At 34.2% G+C, this 26,518-nt stretch overlaps 1 protein-coding gene across 1 annotated transcript; it reads left to right on the plus strand.

The window, feature by feature from the left end:
• The first annotated feature begins 9,250 nt into the window (after window positions 1-9,250).
• Window positions 9,251-16,954, plus strand: LOC148938472 (uncharacterized). Its single transcript, XM_089107769.1, has 2 exons — window positions 9,251-9,496; window positions 16,774-16,954. The coding sequence occupies exons 1-2, from the start codon at window positions 9,408-9,410 to the stop codon at window positions 16,952-16,954; spliced, it is 270 nt and encodes an 89-aa protein (XP_088963895.1). The 5' UTR covers window positions 9,251-9,407.
• The last annotated feature ends 9,564 nt before the right edge of the window (window positions 16,955-26,518 follow it).

The following is a 26,518-nucleotide window of genomic DNA, read 5'->3' on the forward strand; positions in this document are numbered from 1 at the left end:
ATACTATAATATAAAACTATAAAATATTAACTAAAAATAAACTAAACTAGAACTTCAACAAAAACTCTAAGCTAAAAACTCTAAATTCTTAACTAAAACTAACCAACAACTCTAACTGAAACTCAATGGTAAAACATCAAACACTTAACTAAAATTAAATTAAACTACAACTCTAAGAAAAAGCGGCGTATCCCTGCGGCGCATTCCTGCGGCGCATTCCTGCGGCGCATCCCCTGCGGCGCTTCCCCCGACCCGCGGCGCATCCCCCTGCGGCGCATCCCCATGCGGCGCATTCCTGGCCCGGGGCGCTTCTCGGGCCCGGGGGACCTTTGAGGACCGGGGGAGGGCCTTTGGGGTTCGGGGGGCCCTTTGGGGGTCCGGGGGCCCTTTGAGGACCAGAGGAGGGCCTTTGAGGGTCTGAGGAGGGCGTTTGGGGGGATGGGGCTCTTTGGGAGCTTGGGGGACCTTTGATTACCGGGGGCTTCCTTCGGGGTTAGGGTAGAGGGATTGGAACCCTTTGGGGTTGGGGTAGAGGACCTCACAACACTGTTCAAATGGAACTTGTGTATTATAACGACCACAGAGTTTCACCATTAAATTCTCTTCTAAAATCTTTCCTAAAATCTTCTTTTAAAATGTCTCTAACTGTTTCGCCGAAATAATCCCATAAAATGGATAAAACGGTTTCGCCCAAATAATCCCTAAACGTAATTTCAGCGTGTTTCTTTTTGTTTTTGGCATCTCTGCGCTAACGCATTTCAAATTAATAAGAAACCTGATTCCCGCACTAAAACAATTCATCGCTAAGATGTTTCTTGGAGAACTGTTTCCATGGCGTTTGGTTATTAATATCTTTTGGAGTTCGACCAAAAGAGTTGTTTCCGAGGCAAAGACATTAATGACTTGGATCTATTCCTGGAAAAATGTTGACAGTACCTGTCAGACATTATTAAACTTTGCATGGAAACAATTTGATTAAGGATTGACAGTACCTGTCAGACATTATTAAACTTTGCCCGGAAACAATTTGATTAATGACTGACAGCACAGGTGTTCCAAATTCCCAATCGATTACGCAATCAATTTCCCAGAAATCCATTTCCCCTAGGGACTCTATGCCCATATTTGGTGTGCTGTTCGGAGTAGCGCCCCCCTCTCTACTTCTACCATGGTAAATACTGATATAAACGTTAACATTTGAGTCTTAAAGTTTTTTATGTATATTTTAAGGCTTTTGATGGCAATTTTCAATTTTTTCTTTTAAGAATGTGGAATTTTTCTATCAATTTAAAAATAAATTTGTAGTAACATCTAAATATTAAAGAATGACGTTTTAGTTTTCAGAAAATATACAATTATAATTGGTACTAATATAAATTGTGTAATTTAAGTACAATGTATATTGTTTTGCCCTTGGTCACAACTAATATATATGAAAAAAACTAGAGTCTTAAAATTTTTCAGGTATATCTTAAGTCCTTTGATCGCAATTTTAAATTATTTTTTTTTTTTTAGAAATTGAAATTTTTAATCAAGTAAAAATAAAATTTACTAAAATATAAATATTAAATAATGACGTTTTAAGTTTCAGGAGATATAGAACTATAATAGATAAAAATATAAGTTGTGAAATTTAAGTGCATTGCATATTGTAAAGGTCTTGATCACAATTTTGATACTGATTTGAAAACAATCTATAATTTTTCAATAATATTTATAGAGTTTGAGTCTTGAAACTTCAATGGATATATCAATCCCTTTGATGAGAAGCTTCATGCATTTTTTAAAATGTAGGATTTCTAAAAAAATTTTGAAAAAAAAATGTATCAAATTAGTATAGTCCTACTCCTGTTTGTAGTAATTAAGGTTGATTTTAGTGCAACTGGATTATTCATTTTAGTTTGTGATTCATCTATAGAATTAGGTTTTATCTTTGTGTTTGATATAACAATTTATCTTATTTTTAGCCCGTTTTGGCTTCCATTTATTGATTGGCAGTAATATGTCTTTCGATTTGGTTCAATATCTCCCTAAACAATCCCTGAAAGTTTCAACTTAATACCCCTAGTCGTACCTGAGATGGAGCGGATACACCCATTAGATAACCTGGATGCACACTTGATTTAATTCAATAGCCCCTCTCAAAATTCCAAGAGAGTTTCAGGTCAATACTCTTAACCATTTCTGGGATGTAGTATATGCGACAAATTGACAAACTGGAGGCACATAGGATCTTTTGATTTAGTTTATTCTCCCGTCAATATTGTCTGGAAGTTTCAACTTAATACGCTTTGCCTTCCTGAGATATTGTAGGTAAGCCCTTATACACAACTTAGATGCACATACAGTAGTGACTTTTGATTTAGTTTGACAATAAATAAATAAACAAGTTTTTTCCAACTAAAACTTAGGAGCAACATCAAAACCTAAAACGAACAGATATTATTACTTATATGAAAGGGGTTGTTCCCTCTTCAAGACCTCGCTCTTTACACTAAAGTGCTTTATAGAATCTAAAAATGAGCTTATTATTCTAATTAAACGGCCTTTGTGTTTCAGGACCCGTTCTTAAGCAATTGGGATTATTGGATTTAAAGAATTTTTTAAATTCCAATTAAAGAATTGGAATATGTTTGCCTTTGTGGAATGTGGAATGCCTTTGTGTTTCAAGAGTCGTTCTTATGGAATTGGGATTATTTGAATTAAAGATTTTTTTATTCCAATTAAAGAATTTGGATTAAACGGCCTTTGTGTTTCAGGAGTCATGCTTAAATAATTGGGACAAAAAGTCAAAATTTAGCGTAAAGAGTAAAGTCTTGAGAAGGAGGCAACCCCTTTCCTATACAAAATAATTGATGTTCGTTTTAGGTTCGGATAATGATACTTACTTTCAGTTGATAAAACTTGTTTCTTTTATTTAATTTCTAATCGTTTTTAAATAATACCGGTAAATACGGTTCCTCTCCACGGAAAATTCCTTAACCCCATGGAAAACGTCTCCATGGAAAGTTCTTTCCACGTAAAATACCCCCTACCTCCACTCCACGGGATATTCCCCCCAGACAGGTCCATTCTAGCTGAACATTCCACTCGGAAAAGTTCTTGCGGATAAGTCCAGGTCACAAAATTTTCTTAACGCACTTTCATTTGAAAAAGATTTCAATTTCTGACTGTTTTCAAAATCATACTGGAAATTCCCTCCTCTGTGGGCAAGTTTTCGCGCAAATAGCTCCCCCCTCCCTTTAGTAGAAAGTTGCTCCTGTAGAAAGTTCCCTATGGAAAATATATTCCGTGGAAAACTCCCCTATGAAGAATATCTCCATGGGAAAATCTCCTTCTCCCCTACGGAAGGATGCTCTAGGTACTTGCACCCCTGTAAAAATTTCCCCTGGACGATTTTCCCTAACGTTTCCATATGTAATATTGAGTCGGCCAAGATAAAGTAAGACAAATAAAAATTATTTTGTGTAGGAGTTCTGGCACATTTCCCCAGGGTAAACTATCCCCTGGACAGTTTATCCCCTACCCCTCCAGAAACCTCCCTCCTCACGGAAAATGCTCCCCCTGGAAAATCCCCATAGCAAAAAATATACCCCTCCCTCCACCTCCTCTAAGAAAACTGTCTGTATAAGTCCCAATGATAAATTCTATACGTAAACAACGGGCCAAATCCCTAGCTTACCAACCTTTCCAAAGATGCTGTTGGGGGCCATTTTATCCCCAAAGGCATAGTTACTGGACTTTACAACCATGGTGAACGAAATGGCTATCTAAAAATTTGGAAATTTTGATCGGTCGACTTTGAGGAAATAAGTAGGAACCCATTATCCAATACTGGGCGAAAAACGGAGGGCGCCCTTAACAAACAGGACAAATGAGATTCAGCCAATCAGAGGCCTAGGATCCCTGAGCAAACAAGACCATGTGCCTCTTTCTAGACCTTTTTGATGGTTATATTGTTTGTTGGTTATATGATTTGATGTTGTTTCATAGTTCTGTTTCTTGGTCAAGTTGTTTGATGTTTCTAAGCCTAATGGATACAGAGAGAAGTTTATATCATTGTCAGATAAGATTTCATCTAGCGGGAACAAGATCAAGTGGCTCTTTCTAGGTCAATGGATTTACGTAAGGTTTCTCTTACAACACAAAAGAATGCCGAAACAAAGGACTATTCAGAAATTACTTTTAGGGGTTTATTTGGGTGAAACAAATTAATCGACGTTTTAGGCATTTTTTGGCCGAAACAGTTTGAAACATTGTAGAGGATGATGTGGAGTGAAACTCTGTGGTTGCTGTAATACACCAGTACACAATATTGGATTAGTGAGAGAATTAAGAGTATGAACAATCAATGACTCTAACCAATATGGACCGCAACCTCCAAGGACCACCTCTCCCCCGCCCCCAAAAACCCCTTCCCACCATTCCAGCTTTTTTTGAGGATACCTCCCAATTTTCAATATAGAGGCTCAAAATAAGAGTTAAAAATATGTAAGAAAAAAGTTAGCAGAACGTTAACATTGACTTCATCTTACCCTCAGCCTCCAGGAGCTACCTCTCCCCAGCCACCAAAATCCCTTCCCACCATTCCAACTTTTTTTTTAGGAAACCCCCCAATCAAGGAGGCACACTTGTGCCTCTATAAAGAGGCGACCCACCACAATGTTATGCGATTTCAGGTCCTAGAGGTCGCAGAGAGACGGCAGTAATCGCATTTTGTAGCCCGAGCTCAAATTAAGAAACTTGCAAAAATTCCTCCTCCTCCGACTTTATCTTCATGGGGTAAACTGGGCCGGAAGTTTGGACCCTCCCACCACAGCCCCCCTTTAACGTTGTCCGATTGGGCTGAAATTTAGAGGTTAAGCTTTCCTAGGGCCCGGAAGCTTATAACCGAAATTTCAGCTCAATCCGAGCACTCCTTCCCTGTTTTCAAAAAACCAAATATAGCCACTTAAAATTCATTTCTTTTTTTTTCTTAGCCACGCCTACAGGCCACAGTTGGCAACGGATCCGGGTGAATGAGTACTCATTTGAAGCAGACTTTGACCTGTTAGGGCCTTTTGATATTTTCATACCGAAAAAATTATCCACCGAATTTATATTTACGAAAAACCTCGTTTTCCTATATTAGCCCATGTTAATTTTTCCCACCACAACCCCCCCCCTTTAACGGTGTCTGATCGGGCTGAAATTTAGAGGGTGAGCTTTCCTTGGGCCTGGGATCTTATACTCAAAATTTCAGTTAAATCTGATCACTCCGTTTTTGTTTTCCTAAAAACACATATCAAGAGTTTTGTGACTGTGCTTGCGTCGAAAATAGCTTCAACTTGCTAAACACGAATAAATCTTGTGTTTGTATATTCCAGCAGCTGATACCCCAGACTTTCAGGTGGAAAACCCGGGTTCGATTCACCATCAGAGCAACTTTTTTATATACTTTGAAAAGAAACTCAGCTTCTTTTTTAAATTATTTGAAAAAAATTACGTTTTCTAAAGAGTTAAAGAGGCTGAGTTACAAGGTCAACCCTTAAAACGTACAGGGATTAGGAGGCACAGTTGGGGGGCTGTTAAAGAGGCGGAGTCACAATTTCGAACCTTAAAACGTACAGGGATTGGGACGCACCCTGTACGACGTGATTTGAGTATTCAGTAATTAAAACTCTTAAAACAAGAATGTTCAAGCGCAGAGAGTTCGGGGAATGGCAGCTTTACAACATTAACTACTGACATGATCAGCTAACAGTTAGTCAAGCAAAAATAAGCAATAAAATGTACAAAAACGTGCAGTAATTATTTTAAAAAAACTACGTTTTCTAAAGAGTTAAAGAGGCTGAGTTACAAGGTCGAACCTTAAAACGTACAGGGATTAGGAGGCACAGTTGGGGGGCTACCACCCCCAAACCCCCGCTTTCGCAGCCTTTAAATATAAAAAAATTCTTTAAACTGAAAGTAAGGAGCGACATTAAAACTTAAAACGAACAGAAATTATTCCGTATATGAAAGAGGCTGTTCCCTCCTCAACGCCTCGCTCTTTACGCTAAAGTTTTTATTGTTTAAAAAAAGAGTTGTGAGAAAGTCAAACTTTAGCGTAAAGAGCGAGGCGTTGAGGAGGGCACAGCCTCTTTCATATACGGAATAATTTCTGTTCGTTTTAAGTTTTAATGTCGCTCCTTACTTTCAGTTTAAAGAAATTTTTTTTTATATTTAAAGGCTGCGAAAGCGGGGGGTTCGGGGGTGGTAGCCCCCCAACTGTGCCTCCTAATCCCTGTACGTTTTAAGGTTCGACCTTGTAACTCAGCCTCTTTAACTCTTTAGAAAACGTAGTTTTTTTTCAAATAAGAGATAGAAAAAAGTTATACTTTGATTGCGAATATTCGCCAGGAAGATAAAACGTTACATTTTAATTCTAAGTTTTCTCAACGAAGTGAAGAAAAGTTCAAGTTCTCTTCTGAATTTTCTCGATGAAAAGAAATAAGTTACAGATCAACTAATTTTCCAGAGAAAATAAAAAGTTTCCACTTCAGTTCTGATTTTTCTCAAAGAGATGAAAATTTTTTAAAGTTCTATTCTAAATTTCTTATTAAAGATAGAAGAAAGTTATATAAAAGAGTTTTTTCAAAGAAGTGAAGAAAACTTCAGCTTCTCTTCTGAAGAATTCTGATTTTTCTCAATAAAGTGAAGAAAAGTTCAAGTTCTCTCCTGAATATTCACAAAGAAAAAAATAAGTTAAGGATCAATTCTAATTTTTTCTAGAGAAAATAAAAAGGTTCCACTTCAGTTCTGTTTTTTCAGTACTGTTCTGTTTTTTCAGTTCTACAGTTCTGTTTTTTCCGTTCTGTTTAGGTTACAGATCAATTCTATTTTTTTCAAAAAAAATAAAAAGATTCCACTTCAGTTCTGATGTTTCTCAAAGAGATGAAAAAAAAATTTAAGTTCTGTTCTATATTTCTTATTAAAGATAGAAAAAGTTATACTATGATAGTGAATATTCATCATTAAGAATAACTAGTTCAACTTTAATTCTGAGTTTTCTCAAAGAAGTGAAGAAAAGTTCAAGTTCTTTTCTGAATATAAAAAGTCCCACTTTAATTCTGAGTTTTCTCAATAAAGAGAAGAAACGTTCAAGTTCTCTTCTGAATTTTCACAAAGAAGAAAAATAAGTTACAGATCAATTCTAGTTTTTGCTAAAGAAAAAAAAGGTTGCACTTCAGTTCGTATTATTCTCAAAGAGATGAAAAAAATTTAAAGTTCTGTTCTAAATTTTTCGTAAAAGATAGAAAAAAGTTATAGTTTGTTTGTGAATATTCACCATGAAGATATAGAGTTCCATTTTAATTCTGAGTTTTCTCAAAGAAGTGCAAAAATGTTCAAGTTCACTTCTGAATTAAGAAAACTTAGAATTAAAGTGGAACTTTTTATCTTCACGGAGAATATTCAAAATCAAAGTATAAAATTTTTCTATCTTCTATGGAAAATTTAGAACAGAACTATAAATTTTTCGTGTATTTGAGGAAATTATGAACTGAAGTGAAACCTTTTTATTCTCTTTGGAAAATATTAGAATTTAACTTTAATTTTTTTCTTTTTTTGAGAAATCTTAGAATTAAAATGGAACTCTTCATCTTCATGGCGAATATTCGCAATCAAAGTATAACTTTTTCTATCTTTTACGAGAAATTTAAAATAGAACTTTAAATTTTTTTCATCTCTTTGAGAAAATTCAGAACTGAAGTGGAACATTTTTATTTTCACTGAAAAAATTAGAATTGATCTGTAACTTTTTTTGTGAAAATTCAGAAATGTAAAGAAGAATCCTTTTATTTTTGAAAAAATTAGAATTGATCTGTATCTTTTTCATTGAAAAATTTTTCAGAAGAGAACTTGAAATTTTCTTTCCTTCATTGAGAAAACTCAGATTTAAAGTGGAACTTTTTATCTTGATTGAGAATATTCACAATCAAAGTATGACTTTTTTCAACAGAAAAATTTAGAATTGAACTTCAAATTTTTTCACCTTTGAGAAAAATCAGAACTGAAGTGGAAGATTTTTTTTTCTTCGGAGAAAATTAGAATTTAACTGTAACTTTTTTCTTTTAATTGAGAAATTTTCAGAGGAGAACGTTGAACTTTTCTTCACTTCTTTGTGAAAACTCTGAATTAAAGTGGAACTGTTTATCTTCATGGCGAATATTCACAATCACACTATGACTTTTTTCTATCTTTTACGAGAAATTTAGAACATAAATTTTAATTTTATTTCACCTCTTTGAGAAAAAACAGAACTGAAGTGGAACCTTTTTTTCTCTAGAAAAAATTTGAATTGATCTGTAACTTATTTTTTTCTTTGTTAAAATTCAGGAGATAACTTGAACTTTTATTCACTTTATTGGAACTTTTTTTGAACTTTTATCTTGATGGAGAATATTCACAATCAAAGTATGACTTTCATCTATCTTTTACGAGAAATTTAGAACAGAACTTTCAATTTTTTTACCTCTGAGAAAAATCAGAACTGAAGTAGAAGCTTTTTTTTGGTGAAAATTAGAATTGAACTTTAACTAAAATTAGAATTGAACGGTAACTTTTCTTTAGTAAAATTCAGAATTGAACTAACTTTTTTCTCTTCTTTAAGAAAATTCAGAAGAGAACTTGAGCATTTTTGCACTTCTTTGAGAAAACTCAAAATTAAATTATAACTTTTTTTTATCTTCTATGAAAAATTTGGAACAGAACTTTAAATTTCTTCATCTCTTTGATAAAAATAAGAACTGAAGGGGAACCAGTTTATTTTCTTGGAAAAAATTAGAATTGATCTGTAACTTATTTCTTTTTCATTGAGAAAATTCAGAAGAAAACTTGAACTTTTCTTCACTTCGTTGAGAAAATTTAGAATTAAAAAGCAATTTTTTATCTTCATGGAGAATATTCACAACCTATTATTATGTTTTTGCAAGCCATTTTTACTATACCTTCAACATTCTTAGATATTTTCATGATAAAACGTATCTTTATTGATCTCAGGTGTCCATATGTTGCAGAAAGTTGGTAGTAGTAGTTCTATTTCATGTTTTTGCAATTACATTTGTACTATATCTTAAACATTCTCAGATATTTTCTTGATAAAATGTAGTTGTATTGGCCTCAGGTGTCCTTATATTGCAGTGAGTTGCCATTATTAGTAGTTGTATTTCATCTACTGTAAAAGTATTTCAAACCCAAATACAAGATAAGACATTTTCTTATCTTAGACCAGTGAAATTGCTACACCAGAACTCCGAGGAGCCGTTTCAAGCCTTCCTTCCGTCGCTCTTGCACTCGGAATACTTGTCTGCTACGTCATTGGGGCATTTGTTGATTGGAGGGTTCTAACACTTTGTGAGCTTGCATTTCCGATTGCATATTTTTAAATGTGGTTTCATCCTGAGTCTCCTGTTTGGCTTCTGAAGAAAGGAAGGGTGGATGATGCCCAAAAAGCCCTGAGAAGGCTCCGTGGACAGTAGGTTCTGAATTTTTTATATTTCTGTACTTTTTTGTGCTCTAAAGACTAAAATATTACCACCAAACAACATAAATTGCCAAAAACTACACGAGAAAGTTTGTTTATCTGGAATCTATGATAAAAACAATGATACTTATGATAAAACAAAAAGAATAACTAGTTTGATTTTAGCTCCGTATCTTTAGGCCAAATCTTGAGGAGTTAAAAAGATTAATCATAATAAAATTAAAGGTAATTCGGATTAAGAAAAAAAAAAAAATATCCCTCTATTTCTAGCACCATGTTTTTCTATAATGATTCTTTTTACTGTTAAGCTCTTCGGTCCTGGCAAAAACATAAAAAAAAAACAAGAAAAACAAAAAGAAACAAAAATTTAACGTACGATAAAAAGAACCTTCAACTGCATTTGTCTGTCATCAAACTGTGAGAATGTGAATAGAGTGGGAGTGAAGGAGGGTTGTGCAGGTTTGCAAAATCAGATGAACAAAAAATAATTTCGTTGTTTGAAATTTATGATAATATAGATTTTTGAGTAAAAAATATGAATGTCTTTGATCGCAGTGGGAAGACCTTATCATTAACATCATTAATAAATGTTAGTTTTTCTTTTCACTAAAAAATTTTTCTTAGAAGTACTACGATTTTTCTTAATACTAACAAAGTTTTACTTAATACTACCAAAATTTTCGTTGAAGTAACAAGTTTTTTCTGTATACGACTAAAAGTTTTACTCTATAATAACAATTTTTTCTAATAGTAGCAAGTTTTCTGTCAAAAGTAAAAATTTCTCTTAGAAGTAACAATTTTCTGTTAATGATAACAAGTTTCTCTTAGTAGTAGCAATTTTTTCTTAAATCTAACAAATTTTTCTTAGAAGTAACAAGTTCTTTCCTTAATAATAACAAATGATTTACCTAATGCTAAAAAGTTTTTCGTAGAAGTTCTTCTTAATAGTAACAAATTAATCCTAATGGTAGCATGTATTCTGTCAAAGATCACGAATGTCTCTTATAAGTAACAATTTTTAGTTAATTGTAACAAGTTTTTTATTTTTCTTAGCGGTAACAAGACTATATTGACACTAAAAAATTTTTACTTGGAAGTAAAAGGATTTTATCAGCACTACCTAAAGTTTTACCAATAGTAATTTTTTTTACATTGAAGTAAAATTGTATTGCATTCTTCTTATAGAATAAAAAAGTTCAGTCATATCCCAAAATAATTGTTACAAAGTGAGACTTCTTTCTCATCGTTGACAAAATTCAAAATAGAACTAGAACTTCCTCTCTTCATTGAGAAAATTCAGAATTAAAGTGAAGCTTTTTTCTCTTCTCTGGGAAAGATTCAGAATCGAACTATAGCTTTTTCTCTTCTCAGGAACAAAATCCGGAACCGGAGTACACTATTTTTTTCTCTTCTATAGAATAACCAGAAGCAGAACTTGAATTTTTGTTCCTTAAGAATATTCAGAATCGAAGTTTAACTCTTTCTCATTTTTGAGAAACCTCAGAATGAAAATAGAACTTCCGCTCTTCTTTGAAAATAATTCGGAATTAAATCGGAACTTTTTTCTTTTATCTCAGAAAAATTCAGAATCGAGGTTTAACATTTTTTCTTTTCATTGGAAAAAAATTCACAATTGAAAATTAACACTTTTCTCATCTATGGAAAAATTCAGAAGAAATCTCGTACTCTTTTCTTTACTTCTTTGAGAGAACTCAAATATAAAGTGGAACTTTCTCTCTTCTTTGAAAAAGAAGTCAGAATCGAAGGACAACTTTTTCAATGTTCTAACAAAAATTCAGAAGTGAAGTGAGACTTATTTTTCGTCTTTGAGAAAATTCAGAATAGAACTAGAACTTGTTTTCTCTTCGTTGAGAAAATTCCAAACTAAAGTGGAACTTGTTTTTCTTTAAGAATAAATTCAGATTCGAATTTCAATATTTTATCTCTTCTTTTGAAATAATTCAAAATTGAACATTAGCTATTTTCTCTTCTCTGGAAAAATTCAGAAGAGAACTTGAAATTCTCTTCACTTCTTTGAGAAAACTCAGAATGAAAGTGGAAGTTTCTCTCTTCTTAGAAAACAAAATCAAAATCGAAGTATAACTTTTCTGTATTCTACTGAAAATTCAGAAGTGAAGTGAGACTGCTTTCTCTTCATGGAGAAAATCTAGAATTGAACTGAATTTAATTCTATTCGTGGAAAAAATTCGGGATCAAAATGTTACTTTTTTTTCTCTTCCGTGAGACAATTTAGAAGAGAACTTGTTTTTTTCTCTTTGTTGAGAAAATTCTGAACTTAAGTTGAACTTCTTCTTCTGAAGGAAGACTCAGAACTGAAGCGCAATTTTCTTCTTTTCTTTGGAAAAATTCAGAATCAAACTTTTATTTCTGCTCTTATTTGAAAAGTTCAGAAGAGAACTTGAATTTTTTTATTCATTGAGAAATTCAGAAATGAAGTGTAACTTCAGTTAACTATGTTTAAGGTAATTTCTTTTAGATTAGGTTAGTATGACCGCTAATGCTAACCTAAGCTAAATGAACCTAGCTTAAACGTAGTTAACTTAATGTAGTTAGCTAAAGTTACACTTTAGTTCTGAATTTCTAAAAGAAGAAACAGTTGAAGTTCTCTTCTGAATTTTGTTACTATTAATAAGAACATGTTACTTCTATGAAAAAATTTATGCTATTGATTAAAATTCTTGTTCCTATTAAGAAGAAACTTTTCACTTCTAAGGAAGCCAATCTCCATTGTTCAAAAAAATATAGTGTTTAATTTAGACACAAAAGCTTATTTTCGGGGTGAAAAGGCTTGAAATTTCCTAGCGGGTGATGAGCGGTCTGTGCCAAGTGGATGGTAGGCGTGTACGGTAATACAGTGGGAGAGTGTCATGATAGGCTTGCCCCACGGAAAATCTTGAATCATCGGATTGAATGTGTAATTTTTAACATGTAATGTCTGAAAATGTCTTAGGAATGATTAACGAGGGTCAGAAGGGTAGTCAAATAGTTGCACTGTGGCGTGAAGTTCTTGGAGTGTCACGTTCTAGCAATTACATGCCGAGTTCTGCTTTTCAAAAAAATATGTTGTTTAATTTAGATTCACAAGCTTATTTTCGGAGTGAAAAAGATCGAAAATGTCCTAAGGAGAATGTAGGGGTGTGCCATGTGGATGGAAGGTGTATATTGCTGTGGTGATGTGGGGATGTTTTGGAGGTTATTATGATAAGGTTGCATCGTGAAAAACTTGAATCCAGGGATTTAATGTGTAATTTTTGACATGAAACGTGTGAAAATGTTTTATGAATGATGAAGGAGGTGTCAAAGGAGCAGTCAAATAATGGCACTCTGGCGTGAATTGTTTGGAGTCTCACGTTATAGTATTGAAATGCCGAGTTCCACTGTTCAATGCCACGTGGATGGTAGGGGAAAGGCTTACAAAAAAAACTCGAATCAGTGGGTTTAATGCTTAATTTTTAGCAAGAGATGTCTAAAAAAATGTCTTAGAAATAGTGATGTGATGTTAGAGGGAAGCCTCAGAGCAGTAATAGTTTGGCACAGGGCTGGGAATCGTTGGAAAATAATAGTAATAAAAAATATATCCATTGATTGTGTTCAAACATTAAAAAACGCTTCTGATGTTGATGACGGGAGTTGCAGGGTGCCGGAGAGCAGTAATAGTGTGGTACTGTGGTGTGAATTGCTTGGAGTACCAATTTCTGGTAATGAATTGCCAAGTTCTGTTGTTCTATGTCGCGAAGAAGGTAGGTTGCAGGCGTGTTATGCTCTGGTGGCGGGGTGTCTTTTGGAGGTTATTATGAAAGGCTTGGCTTGCGAAAAACTTGAATCAATAGATTGAAACCATAACTTTTTCATGAGAAATGTCTGAAAATGTCCTAGGGGGTAATGAGAGGGGTTGCCACGTGGAAGCCAGGTGTATAATGTCACAGTGGTGGGGTGTCTTTTGGCGGTTACTATGAAAGGTTAGGCTGCGAAAATACTTGAATCAATATATTGGAAGCATAATTCTGAGCAAGAAATGTCCGAAAACTGTCTTAGGAATAATGAAGGAGGTTTCAAAAGGGCAGTCAAATAATGGTACTGTGGTGTGAATTGCTTGGATTGTCACTTCCCGGTAATGAAATGCCAAGTCTTTCTTTTCAAAAAAAAAATAAAGCGTTTAATTCAGATCCACAGGCTTGTGTTCGGTGGGAAAGGCTTGAAAATGTCCTAAGGGTGATGAGGGGGTTTTCCACGTGGATGGTAGGCGTGTAATGCTTTGCTGGTATTTTTTTTGTAGAGTATCATGATAGGCTTACCCCGTGAAAAACTTGAACTATCGGGTTGAATGTGCAATTTTAACATGAAATGTCTGAAAACGTACTAGGAATGATGATTGGTATGTCAGAGAGATAGTCAAATAATGGAACTGTGGCGTGAAATGCACGGAGTAAAATGTTCTACAGCTTAAAATTTATGGTGGAGGCGTTAAGAGAATTTTTCCGTAGAGGAAGGGGGAGGAGTAAACATCTAACATGCACTCAAAGAAATAGATCTTTTTCATTAAAATCCCTTCAAAAATGCTTCTTAATACACTTTAAATTTATCTCTAATATCACCCCTCTCTCCCTAGTATCGCATGCTAGGTCCCATACCTTTCTTTTACTCACGTATGTTTTTGTTTTTTCCATTAAAGTCTTGTCTCGAAAACATTGTATTTTTAGAATTTCCCTAATTAAATATTTGCCTTGGGAACAACAATTTCTCAAAATATAATTTCCCCTTTGCGCGTTTTGATATATTTGCTGGAAAAACGCCCCCTGGGTAGCTTCAGGGCTGAGAAAAAAGGAGGTTAGGCAAAATTCTGGGATTCTAATGAACGAGTGTTCAGTTAAACGTGCTCAGTTGCACGGTTATAAAAATGGGCTCATTTACATTAATATCAGAAGGGCTGGGTTAGTAAGGGATCTCGATGAACGAGGGTTAAGTTAAATGGGGCTATGCTATACGGGGGTTGACACATTTGTGGCTGTAACTGTAACATGCATCTCATTTTTATTCATTGAGAGTCCAAGCTAAATGTTAAATGTTTTCAGAATTAGTGCAAATTTATACGGATATTCAAACTTCTGTTTCAGAGGCAGTAGTGGCGCATGGGGCGTGTTCGTTTCTAAATCCTATAATATAAACTAATCACATGGACATTTATTTTAGCCAAGGAAGACTGTATCCCTGCAATACAGTGGTTTTCAATAGAATTGTGGTAAACATATACAATTCTAGCCAATAAGGCAAAAGAGCTAAAGGTTAAATGTTTTAGAGCTACCGCAAATCAATACGGACATTAAACCCTGTTTCGGAGGCAGTAAGTCCGAAAGGAGCACGTTCGTTTCTAAAAAGTGCTACTAATTCAACAAAAAAAACTGTTAACATAGACATTTATTTTATTAAAAAAAAAGACGGTGCTACTCCAAAGCAGCGTTTTTAGCCGATTTGTGGTACGAACCTGGAATTATATCCAAAGGAAGACCAAAAAGCTAAAAGTGAAATGTTTTAGAATTAAAAAAAATCTATACGGATATTGAACCTCCTGTTTCAGAGGCGGCAATGCCATAAAGTAGGGGAGTGTGTAGTCTCGACCCAAAAAACTGAGATATTGTCATTAAAATCCCTCATTTTAATAAAAAAGAGCCTAAAAATTAGCTCTAATATAAAACCTTTCCTCCCTGAAATTGCCTGCTAGTACCCTTACCTTTCTTATATTCACGCATTTTTTTTTGTCATTTCATGCCATTTGTCATGTTTTTCACGTCTTATTTTTTGTTTGTCGTGTTTTTAACTACTTTTAGTTGTTTTAATAATATTTGTAAATTTGTTTTAATTAGTGGAAATTTTATTTACAATAAGCTAAATCCTTTATATACGTTGTTTAGGACGAGTCTCTAATACCTAGGTGTGTACACAATTTAAGCATCGCTTCCGTATTTTATTGCTAAAAATACATTAAGAGCAATAAATATATAAATGCCTGGAAATAAATAGTCTCCGTCTGCGCGCTTTGCGTCATCGACGTTACACCTGGTCACGAGAACACGGCATACGTTCGGAATCCTGCCAGATGTGTCATGAAATAGACAGAGGTTTGTCTTGTGACGTCACGGGACTCTCAGTTGTTAGTTATAGAAAGTAGTTCTTAATACAGAATATAGGGATTGGGAGGCTATTAGTGGCCCTTAAGGTAGTTTTCCATAGGAAGGAAATTGACCATTCGAGTCCTAGCACGGACAAAGAACTAAACAAAAAAAAATTTGTTGAACGTTTCGGGGAAAAATGAGATGTCAAAAAAGTATTATTTGATAGTGATGTGTGCACTGTCATTACGTGAGGTGCAATGTTATTACGTAAAATGTTTTCCATCATTACGTAAGATGTTTGCCGCCATTAAGTTATTTCCGAATTGCCGTTACGCAAGATGTGCGCTGTCCTTAGGCAATGTGTGTACCGTCATTACGCAACATGTGCGCTGTCATTACATGTGACCCACGTGTTTACCGTGTTCAGTTACAAGCGGGGATTTGCCACGGCTTGTGACACAAGGTTATATAAGATTGCCTCATCCATATAACACCTGACCATTTACAACAGGAGTGTGTCGTGTGACGTCATGGAGTCCAGAGGGGTGTGTTGTAGGAATCTTGCCACCTGAAACAAAATTAAGTCAAGCATATCACCCCTGGAAACAGGAGCCACATTGCACAGGTGCGACAGCTTAAGGGGCTAGTAGCTCAACTTATCTGACTTCCAGAATTCTATGGTAATTCCGTATTTTTGCTACTTTTTAAATATCCCGACCACACTCGAGAAGTGAGGTTAGGTTAATCATATCGAAATATTGAAACAAGATTGCGTCATTACATCTGGAAACAGGGGGTGTCATGGGAATCTTGCCAGCCGATCGGTTGTTTAGGGACCGCATTGCACAGGTTTGATGACTTGAGGGATTAGTAGCCCCATTTATCAAACTTCCTATGCTAACTTCCTATTAGTGGTACTTGTTAAATATCCCGAACACACTCGATAAGCTAATTCATATTTTTCACATTTTTATAAAATTTTTATTTTGACTGAATTTTATGAAGTGTCACATGTATGTTTAAGTTAGATCGGCAACAAGACTGAAGACTGTCTTGGTACAGCATATTTTTTCCCTGCGCGTGTTTCTCTCTGCGCAAAGATCTTCACAAATTCCAATCATATTTTCTTATTGACAGGGATACTGATATATCAGAAGAGCTGTTCAGAATAAAAGAGAATTGTGACAGAGAAGCTGCGAAGCCAAAATTTCCTATTCGAGAGGTACTTGTGCCACTTTTTTTTCATCCCGTGTTCCTTCTCGTGCCTTTGGTGTTTCTTCAAATGTTGTCTGGATACGGATCAGTTGTCTACCACTAGGTAACTTGTAAATCTTAACACTGTGTTAGCAAATGCTAGGCAATGTGATTCTGTAGTTAACTAAACTTTACGGAAAAAATTTTATAATTATAAAATTATTATTTTTAAGTTTTTAATTTAAAAATAAAATAAAAAAAGAAACTTTCTGGTAATTATAAGAATTGAAAAAAATACGACTCTTATCATGACTGCCCCGTGCTTCACCTTCATAACCAAGATAATCTGAATAAAAAAAAAAAATCTAGATTCATTGTTTAATATTTATTGCTGCTATTCACTCCTGAAAGCCTTAATAATTTTGGATTTGTTAGAGATAAAAAAGACATACTTTTTTTAAATGGTTTTTTTTTCAGTAATTTTACACTTTAATGAACACAAAAAAAAATTTTAAGCTTTTTCGCTGTTTTAAACTTCAATAAGTCCAAAACTATTAAAACTTTCAGGAATGAATATCAGCTTGCACATTAAACTACTTAAAATGTTTAAATATTAATCTTATTCAATTGTTTTGTTCAGTAATCATGGTAATGATTGTGATTTTTTTTCATGTTTATATTATGAGAAATAAAAATACATAGCTTGAAACGAGAATCGTTTTCAGTAAATTACAAATTATGTTCTGTTCTTTAGAAGGCACGGGGTTTGTCAGCACTCCTCTTAATTTCTGCTCGTTTTGATTTAACCGCGGTTTTTTTATTCTAGTTTCTTTTCGTTTCGGGTTTCTTTATTTATTATTGGCGATTTATGGTAGTTTAACACTAACTTGAAAAACTATTTAACTTTATTTCTGCTCATCTTCAGTTTAATGTTTTTTTCTAAAATTTTGAAGAACTTCTTTTTGTGGAAAAAGTATTTTATAATTATCTATATATAAGGGCAAAGTAGACCTTACCATTATACCTATTTTACTCTAATATGACATATAAATCTCCTTAAACATCACATAATACCTATAATTCCTCTGATTTGATATAATTTTAACTATGAATAGTCTTCAACAAGGAAATGTAATCTAAGAAAGTGTACTTCATTCTGCTCTGATTCCCTATAATACTCATGTAAATATGATTCAAAACAGGAAATGCGTTCTAAGAAAGTATATTTTTGCGAAATACGAAAAATAAATCCTAAATATGAATAGAAATCTAAAATAGTTCTAATTTTCTAAATGTTGACTATGAAAAGTCTCTACTAACGACATTTATTCTAAAAAAGTATGCTTTACTCTGATATGACATATTGATCCTCTTAAATATTGAAAAATTCTTACAATAGCTCTAGCCACCTAAAATGTACTACGGGAGATGCCTCAATGATGGAAATATAACCAAAGAATATGTTAATCCAGTAAAATAAATATAGTAAATTACGTTTGAAAATAGAATATATTTTATGATTCTACCTTAGTATTTCTGTACAAAATAGCATGCAAAAAAAATCATCTAAAATACCGAAAAAGTTGCTATTTAATGATTTAAAATACCAAAATTTTATCTATGGATTGGCCGATCATGACTAGTAAATAGACTAGAAAGTAAAAATGATCTAATAATTTACTCGTCTGCTAATATTCTGTTTTATTTTCTGCTCTTTTTTCCTATTTTAAATTTTTTTCAAAGTTTAATTATTAACAATAATTTTTAAAGCTAAAAAAAATATATATAAATTTCAGTTGAATTAGCTTATATAAATATCGGAAGAATTAAATTACGAAAAACTACATTTCTAATCATCAAATTTTATTCGAAATTTTTCAGTGGAAGTTGTTAAGTCATTACTGGTCAATACATTAAGAAGTCAAGAAAGTGTTTCAAATATCCTTCATGATTTCATGCGGTTTATGGGTCTTTATATACAGGCGTCTCTCAAAGTATACACAAAATAAATTCAAGGTCGTTGGCGTATAAATACTCATTATGGATCATATTACTTGCCTCCGACAACAACATGATCACCCAGAGTTCCATGAGATATTGCTCTAAATTATGGATGAATGAATGAATGATTTTTATTACCAATCTTTAGCAATACAAAAAAGTAAAAATGGAGTAGAGAAAAAGGAAAAGAAAACAACAAGACACATCGAACAAACGAACAACTTAAATTAATACTTCAAAAACTAAAAAAAAAAAAAAAACAATGGTGAAACTATTTACATAAAAAGACAACCATTACACATTACTGACTATAGCTTCAAACATACTATGCGTTGGGTCTAAAGGTTTCAGGAACTTTTCCCTCCTGGTCGCGATCACGACGAAGGGGTCATCGAGTCCGTAACGTGCTGAAATCTGGCGGTTTCTTCGCCAGGGGGAAAGGCTAAGCAGATATTTTACAAACTTATAGAACACTGTACGGATTGTTTTTTTATCCTCAAAAGTAAACAAAGACCAGAAAGGTGACAAAACTAAGATATGAGGGGTGGCAAAGGAATTGAAAATACGTGCTAGAATGTGACGGTTATATAGGCGTTTGCATGACAAACGCATCCCATACGCTTTTCGGACTTTCTGTTTGAGATCATTTATTAGACAGGACCAGGTAGCTTTAAGATTAGACCCAATCGGCAAAGCAAGGTAAGTCATTGATGCTGCTGCAGTAACAGTATTACTACCTAGTGCAAATATGACAGGCGCCAACTCTTTCTTACGACAATTAAAGACCCTTGGCGAATGCCTTTTCGTACTGGAATGAGGAAATCGGATACAGTCGGGCTCTGGTTTTTTAGTACCCTTACTCTAACCTTCAACTTAAAATACATGTTCCTATAAGTAGTAATTATAGATCTGTCAAGACCTCTCTTAAACGCAGAGACAAGCAGTTGAGCATGGATACCCGAATAAAAAGCCCCATGGACGTCGTGGCCTGCAAGTACCACGGTTTTTCCTTTAGCATCTGCATCCAACAAAACATTAGATAATAGGCTAAGCACGTGCTCGCTGCTATTATTTTTCTTGGAACCGAACTGCGAATCTGGCGTACTACAAACATACTTTATCTCCTTAATAAATAATAACTCCATCAATTTACAAAACACGGGAGCAACGGTTATCGGGCGGTAAGAACAACATTCAGATGGGTTTTTACCTTTCTTGATGACAGGGGTGATTACACCAGTACAAAAAATATCTGGCACTAGATCGCAACTAAAAATCCTTTGGAACATAAATGCTAGATGTACTGTTAGTAGTTCACTTCCGAGAATCAGATGCATACCACAGATATTATCTACTCCTTTAGAGTATTTCTTTTTTAGTTTAAGGATAGCCAAACGAACATCCGACACACTCACTACTTGGCCAAGATCCGGTTCCAAAGATTCTAAACAGAGATCAAGATCTCTCTCAAACTTGCACTCCAATTCAGGATCAGGTGCAGCAAACTCGCTCGTGAAATAACTATTCCATTCACTTTCACTAGGGGCGGATTCGTTACTGGGTGCTTTTGCAGATCGATTCTTCTTGATGAATTTCCAAATTTTATTTGGATCGACTCGTAATGACTCACTGATTTCATCAATCACACAACAGTGATCCAAGGCGAGACATTTGGAGAACTGCCGCTTTGTATACAATAGAACACTGTTTACAACGCCTTGTTTAGGACGGCCCGAATCAATCCCCAAACTATACCAGATTTTAGTTTGTTGACACGCATTAACCAAAGCTGGGTTTTCCGACCATCCTGGAACTTCTGACCCAATTCTCACTTTACGAATGGGAACCGTGTTTTTTTCTGCACAGCGCAAGGCGTGAGTTATTTCACTACAGTAGATATTTAGAAGTATTTGTTTCTCATCACATGCAATCAGCGAGCTTTGGAGTAGTAGCTGGAAAGGGACTTTAATCTTTTCCAGGATTCCGTCACACACAGACCTGAACATGGCTAAATTAGCTTTTTGCCATTCAGTCTTCTGGAACCACTTTTTCTCCTTTTGAGCATCATTTGGGGCATTATTTAGGAGGTCATTAATAATGAAGGTATTAGCCACTGGAAGGTGATCAGAAACATAGAAGCCGATATCAACCTAACAGTCACCGTGAGTCCTCAAGTCGGGAGAGCAGAGCAGAAAGTCGAGCGAGGACGTGGAACCGGAATTATGAAGATAAGTGAAGTCTACTCTGTTTTTCAGTACCCGCAGACTTGGGCAGGCATCGAGCAGGATTTGACCTCTCGGATCATTAGCATCAGAAAGGATAGAGTTCATATCTCCGGCAATAATAAATGAAAGTTTTCCGCTGTGCATAATTTAGCAACAGCGGCGACTTTTCCACAAGCAATATTAAACTTATTGTCAGATTGGGACATTCCTGTAGTTTGTTGGCTTATAGACTGAGAGCACAACAGTATTTTCAATTTTCACTGCAATATGAAAGTCCGCTTCTTTAAACGTCGAGGCACGAAGCGAGGCACGGACAATGATAGCAACATCACCAGAGGAACGACCTCTTCCCGACCTCCTAGAAGGATTGCCAAACACATTTACATTTTCGTTTAGTTGTAAGAGCTGGAGTCCCTCAGCCGACAGGAAATGTTCCTGCACGTGCACAATGTCAAATTTGTTAGCAAATTAAAATGGCCAGTAGAACTTCTGATTACCAACCAAATGAGCCCCGTCCAAGGTTTATACTACGACCCTTTCTATAAAAAATCTTATATCCCCTCAGGACATAACTTATAACCCTTGCCCTGACAGTTGGGGGTGGGTGGGGGGGGAGGGGAGTTTCCTCCTCAAAGTCATAATTTCTGGACCTATAAAATACGCTGAAAAATATGGCTATCTCAAAATTTTGATTGGATGTGTTTGGGAAAACGATTGACGTTGGGAGAGGGGGGGGGGGTCTGATCGCCCTCCATGCGCTCTTTTCCAAGTTTCTATGATATTTCTATATATAAGAAGTGCCATGGTCTAAAACATAAAAATAAATGATATATAGATAAATTGATAGATAGATATTTATTTCAATTAAAGCCGCTTTGAATCATGCAAAAAAAAAATGGAAAATCACACAAAATAATAGCACATGATTATAAAAAATATAGTACATAACAATAACAATGCAAAATTACTAAACTAAACAAAATTAAACTTAACTAAACACATAATTTCATTAAAATAACATGCATAATTAGCCTACACAAAATCTCGCACACATGATAGATATAGATAGATAGATGAATCTTTAATGATCTAAAGCCACAAGGGCCATGGCTACAATAAATAACCAACAAACAAAACCAGTATACACACATTCACTCTTCCTTTCAGCAATCACTCCCCCCCCGACAAAAATATATGTATATGGCAGTCCAATTTTTATATAATTTACACTATTTATTATTGTGCAATACTATTCTGATCCCGTTATTGAGTATAAACACACAATTGTCCCCAATTTAGGAGAAAATAATTCCTACCTTAGATCCTGCAATTCGGGACAAAGGGCCATGAAGCGATGTAGTATGTTTTCTCCACACACAGGGCATGAGTAAGGACCATCCATTACCCTTATCCTCCCTAAATATTTCCTCCTTTCTCCAAGTGCTAGAAAATTACCCCTCCCTGATATATACCACTTAATTTCTTCACTATTTAAACCTGCTTTAAAAGAAATATCATATCCCCAGACCTCCTTCCATTACCGGTTAACCCTGAGGGACGCCGAAGCTGCGACTTCACACTGCCATTTCTGAATCTCCTGATCCTCCAGCACACCCTTTACTAAATGTGCCACATTACCCACTTCCAGTCCCATCCACGTCCCTTTGTTCCGTACTCCATATAAACCACAACAATTTAAAATTGATCTCACCTGGGAATCCCATGAACTTTTCCTTCTATCCTGAATCAACTCCAGACACGCTGCATTTACTTACCTATTATTCCGTAAACCAATCACATTTTCTCAGTATCCTATCATTCTAATCCGTCTTTTTTTCCTCTATGGAAATAATCCTAGATCACGGTTTAAGACCAAACTATTATGTTTCCTACTTAGCCCTAAAAGTCTCCTGAAATGTCCGAAATATAGTCTCTCTATTTTTCCCTTTTTTCAAACCCACACCCGTCCCCACACGAACTCAATATCGGACCTATTTTTGTCAAAATAATAATCTTCTGTAGCTTAATATCTGCCTGTCCTAGATGCCTAAGCATCTATGACCGGCATATTTTTCCCACATCGCACCTTACATAGGCAGCACTGTCACGCTGCCTATCAGATTTTGTTTTGAGATTTCATTGTTGAAGGGGGAGCTTTAATTTTTTTTTTCAGGTTACTATTCTAGAAGGAAACAGCCCAATAGATGTGGGGATTGCTACAATAATACCTGCAGTGTGTTTGGTAGTGGCAGTGTTGATAGTCTCAATCTTCATTGACAGTTTTGGCAGAAAAGCACTAATGCTCACTTCGGGTCTCATCATAAAGATATCTCTGCTAGCACTTGGCACATACTTCTACTTAAGGGTAATTTATTTTTGTTAAATCTTATTCCTTTTATTTCAGGTAAACGATATTGCTGAAACTAATCAATTTTTCAAGGCTTTGAGAGTTCAGAGTTTGAGAGTAAGTTCCAAAATATTGTTAAGAAGAAAAAGTCACCATCACCAGAATAATATCTTGTAAAGAGTCTGGAGGAATAAGAATATCAATCTTAGAGCCGACGTGAAGACACTTGAAGCCAAGGGAATAATGCTGTCAAACATTTTCTACGCCGTGGGTGCAAACTAGAAGTAGCAAATTCTCGATTGGGGCGCGAAGAAGTCTGAATATGGTTTTAAGAGAAGCAAGAACTTCATGAACCTTCGTGAACCTTTGAATGCCATGGATTTGGGGAGGAGTATATATACCTGGAATTGCCTTACGTAGCCTGGTGCTCTGAATAATTGTCAGCAGCATTATGTATGAATATTTTGTTCGTAAAAATTAATTTAAAAAAAATAAAAAAATAATAGGTCCAGAACTAGAACAATTCCATTAAAAGAATCTTTATTAATTTTCGGTGCAATTTAATAATAAATAAAAAGTATGGGTAGAAGATATTAAAGTTTTTTTTTAGAAACTAGTCTTAACAAATGCTTTTCAACATTGGTTTCCCGTTCTCTTGGAAACTTGTTGAATCACCTCTTATGCAAAATTTTCTAAAATTTGGAAATGTATTTTCAAAAGGTTTTGAAACAGAGAAATATATATATATATATATATATATATATATATATATATATATATATATATATATATATATATATATATATATATATATATATATATATATATATATATATATATATATATATATATATATATATATATATATATATATATATATATATATATATATATATATATATATATATATATATATATATATATATATATATATATATATATATATATATATATATATATATATATATATATATATATATATGTTAGTTTAAGTTTGGCAGAGAAAATAAAGGGCTTGTACATTAAATTTCTGAATGATTGATGATATGAGAATTTTTTAAAAAAATAAGGGGAATAGAGAAGACATTAAAGTGTAAATTAAGGAGACGTAAAATAGAGACCATGTATAAAATTGCTTGGGTTCCGGAATCTGCTGCTATTGGGTTCTGGGTTCTTGAGTTCTGAAATAGCAAGATATTATATTGGTATGTTAAGAAACTGAGAAGTAGTCAGTCTAGTTTTGTCCCAGCTAAAGGTAGGAGCGAAGTCTCAATTAGTAAAAAAAAATGCTAAATAGTGGTGCGAAAAGCGTTTTAAGAATTTGTTAAACTTTGGTAAGGCTGTAGAAAAGGTTATAGCAAAAAGTTAAATTGTTTCAACAATTTGTAAGTAAATGACAAATTTATTTTGGAAGGAAAATTTAGAGACAGCACAAACATTATTGAAAACTAATAAGGTTCAGGTGCTATAGCATGGCAAAAATGTATTGATTGTGATGTTAGATATATATTACTAACAAGATGGATATGCCTTGAAAAAATGGAATTACGTAGTGATTTTAGGACTAATTTCACTAAACTTCTTTGGAAAAAAGCTAATTAAAGTGCGAGAATTACAGGCATTAGCTCGATTCTTAAAAAATATCATTATTTAACATGATGATAATTATTAGACTAAGAGATACTGCTCATGAAGTTTCATTTTTGGTATGGGAGAAGATATATGGACAAAATAATTTCACTCTTAGATTTAAAATTGGTCTCAACCATCAGACCCCTTTAGCTGATACTTTTATAGATTATGAACTGGCATTTGAATCAACTGATAAAAAGAGCTTTAGTGCAGCTTCTACCCTTAATGGTAAAGGAGGTAAGTATATTAAAGGGATTAGTGCTACTTACAATAATTATATTCTGGGGTTAAGGTAGGTAATGAGGAAGGTGGTTGATTCGGTGTGGAATTAGGGTTAAGCAGAGTTTTGTCCTATCCCCGTTAAAGTAGATTGGTTTGATTGACTTTGTCCTGAGGAACACAAAAGAGACTGTAGAATAACATGGTTGAAAACAGGAGGTTAAGACTCTTTTTGATTTGGCAGGTAATAAAAATTCTTTTAGATAAAAATATCAGCAAAATGAATTTTTATACTTTTGGGAGTTTGGGGTGTAAGACTAGGTTAGTAGAACGGCCCCTATTGATCGTACGAGAACACCGTGCTGCCATCTACAATTTAGTTTAACGCTGACAGGACATAATTTATGGTTTTGTCACTGAGAATGAAAAAACAGGATTTTTCTCACTTGACAAAAAAGGATTTTTCGCACATTGATGGATGTTTCATGGATTGTTATGAGTGTTGGTCAATTTATTTGCTGTTTTTCATGAATGTTAACAGCAATTTATGTCTGTTTTATGGTTTTTATCAGTGAGAATGAAAAATCAGGATTTTCTCACTTTGATGGATGTTTCTTGGATTGTTATGAGTGTTGGTCAATTTATTTGTTGTTTTTTATGGATGTCAACAGTAATTTATGTATTTTTTTATGGTTTTTGTCACTTAGAATGAAAAAACAGGATTTTTCTCACTTGAAAAACATGAATTTTCTCACTTTGATGGTTTCTACTTTGATTGTTATGATATTTTTTCTAGTAATGTATGTTTTTATGTAGTTCATCACAGATATTTAATGAGACTGATTTTGCTCACTCTTATGGTTTTTACACGGATTTTTATGAGATTTTTTCAATTAATTTATGGTTTTATTTTTTTTCTAAATGATATTTAATAAACAGTAATTTTCTCACTTTGATGGATTTTTCATGGATGGTTATGAGTGTTGGTCAATTTATTAGTTGTTTTTCATGGATGTCAACAGCAATTTATGGATCTTTTTATGGTTTTTCTCACTGAGAATGAAAAAACAGGATTTTTCTCACTTTGATGGATGTTTCAAGGTCGATTTATTTGTTGTTTCCAAGTGTATTGTCTCCGGGGTGAAGTTTGCACATACGCTTTAACGCTAGGGAGTATTTTTTGATCCAGAAATAGGAAACAGGAAGTTCATACCTCCTTTTAAGTCAATCAGAGAGTCAGGTACATCACCTTCTAATCCAAACA

Source organism: Artemia sp. Qi Xiang Cuo, unplaced genomic scaffold, assembly GCF_049724085.1.
Source record: "Artemia sp. Qi Xiang Cuo unplaced genomic scaffold, ASM4972408v1 HiC_scaffold_3233, whole genome shotgun sequence".
In the NCBI taxonomy this organism is placed as follows: Eukaryota; Metazoa; Arthropoda; class Branchiopoda; order Anostraca; family Artemiidae; genus Artemia; species Artemia sp. Qi Xiang Cuo.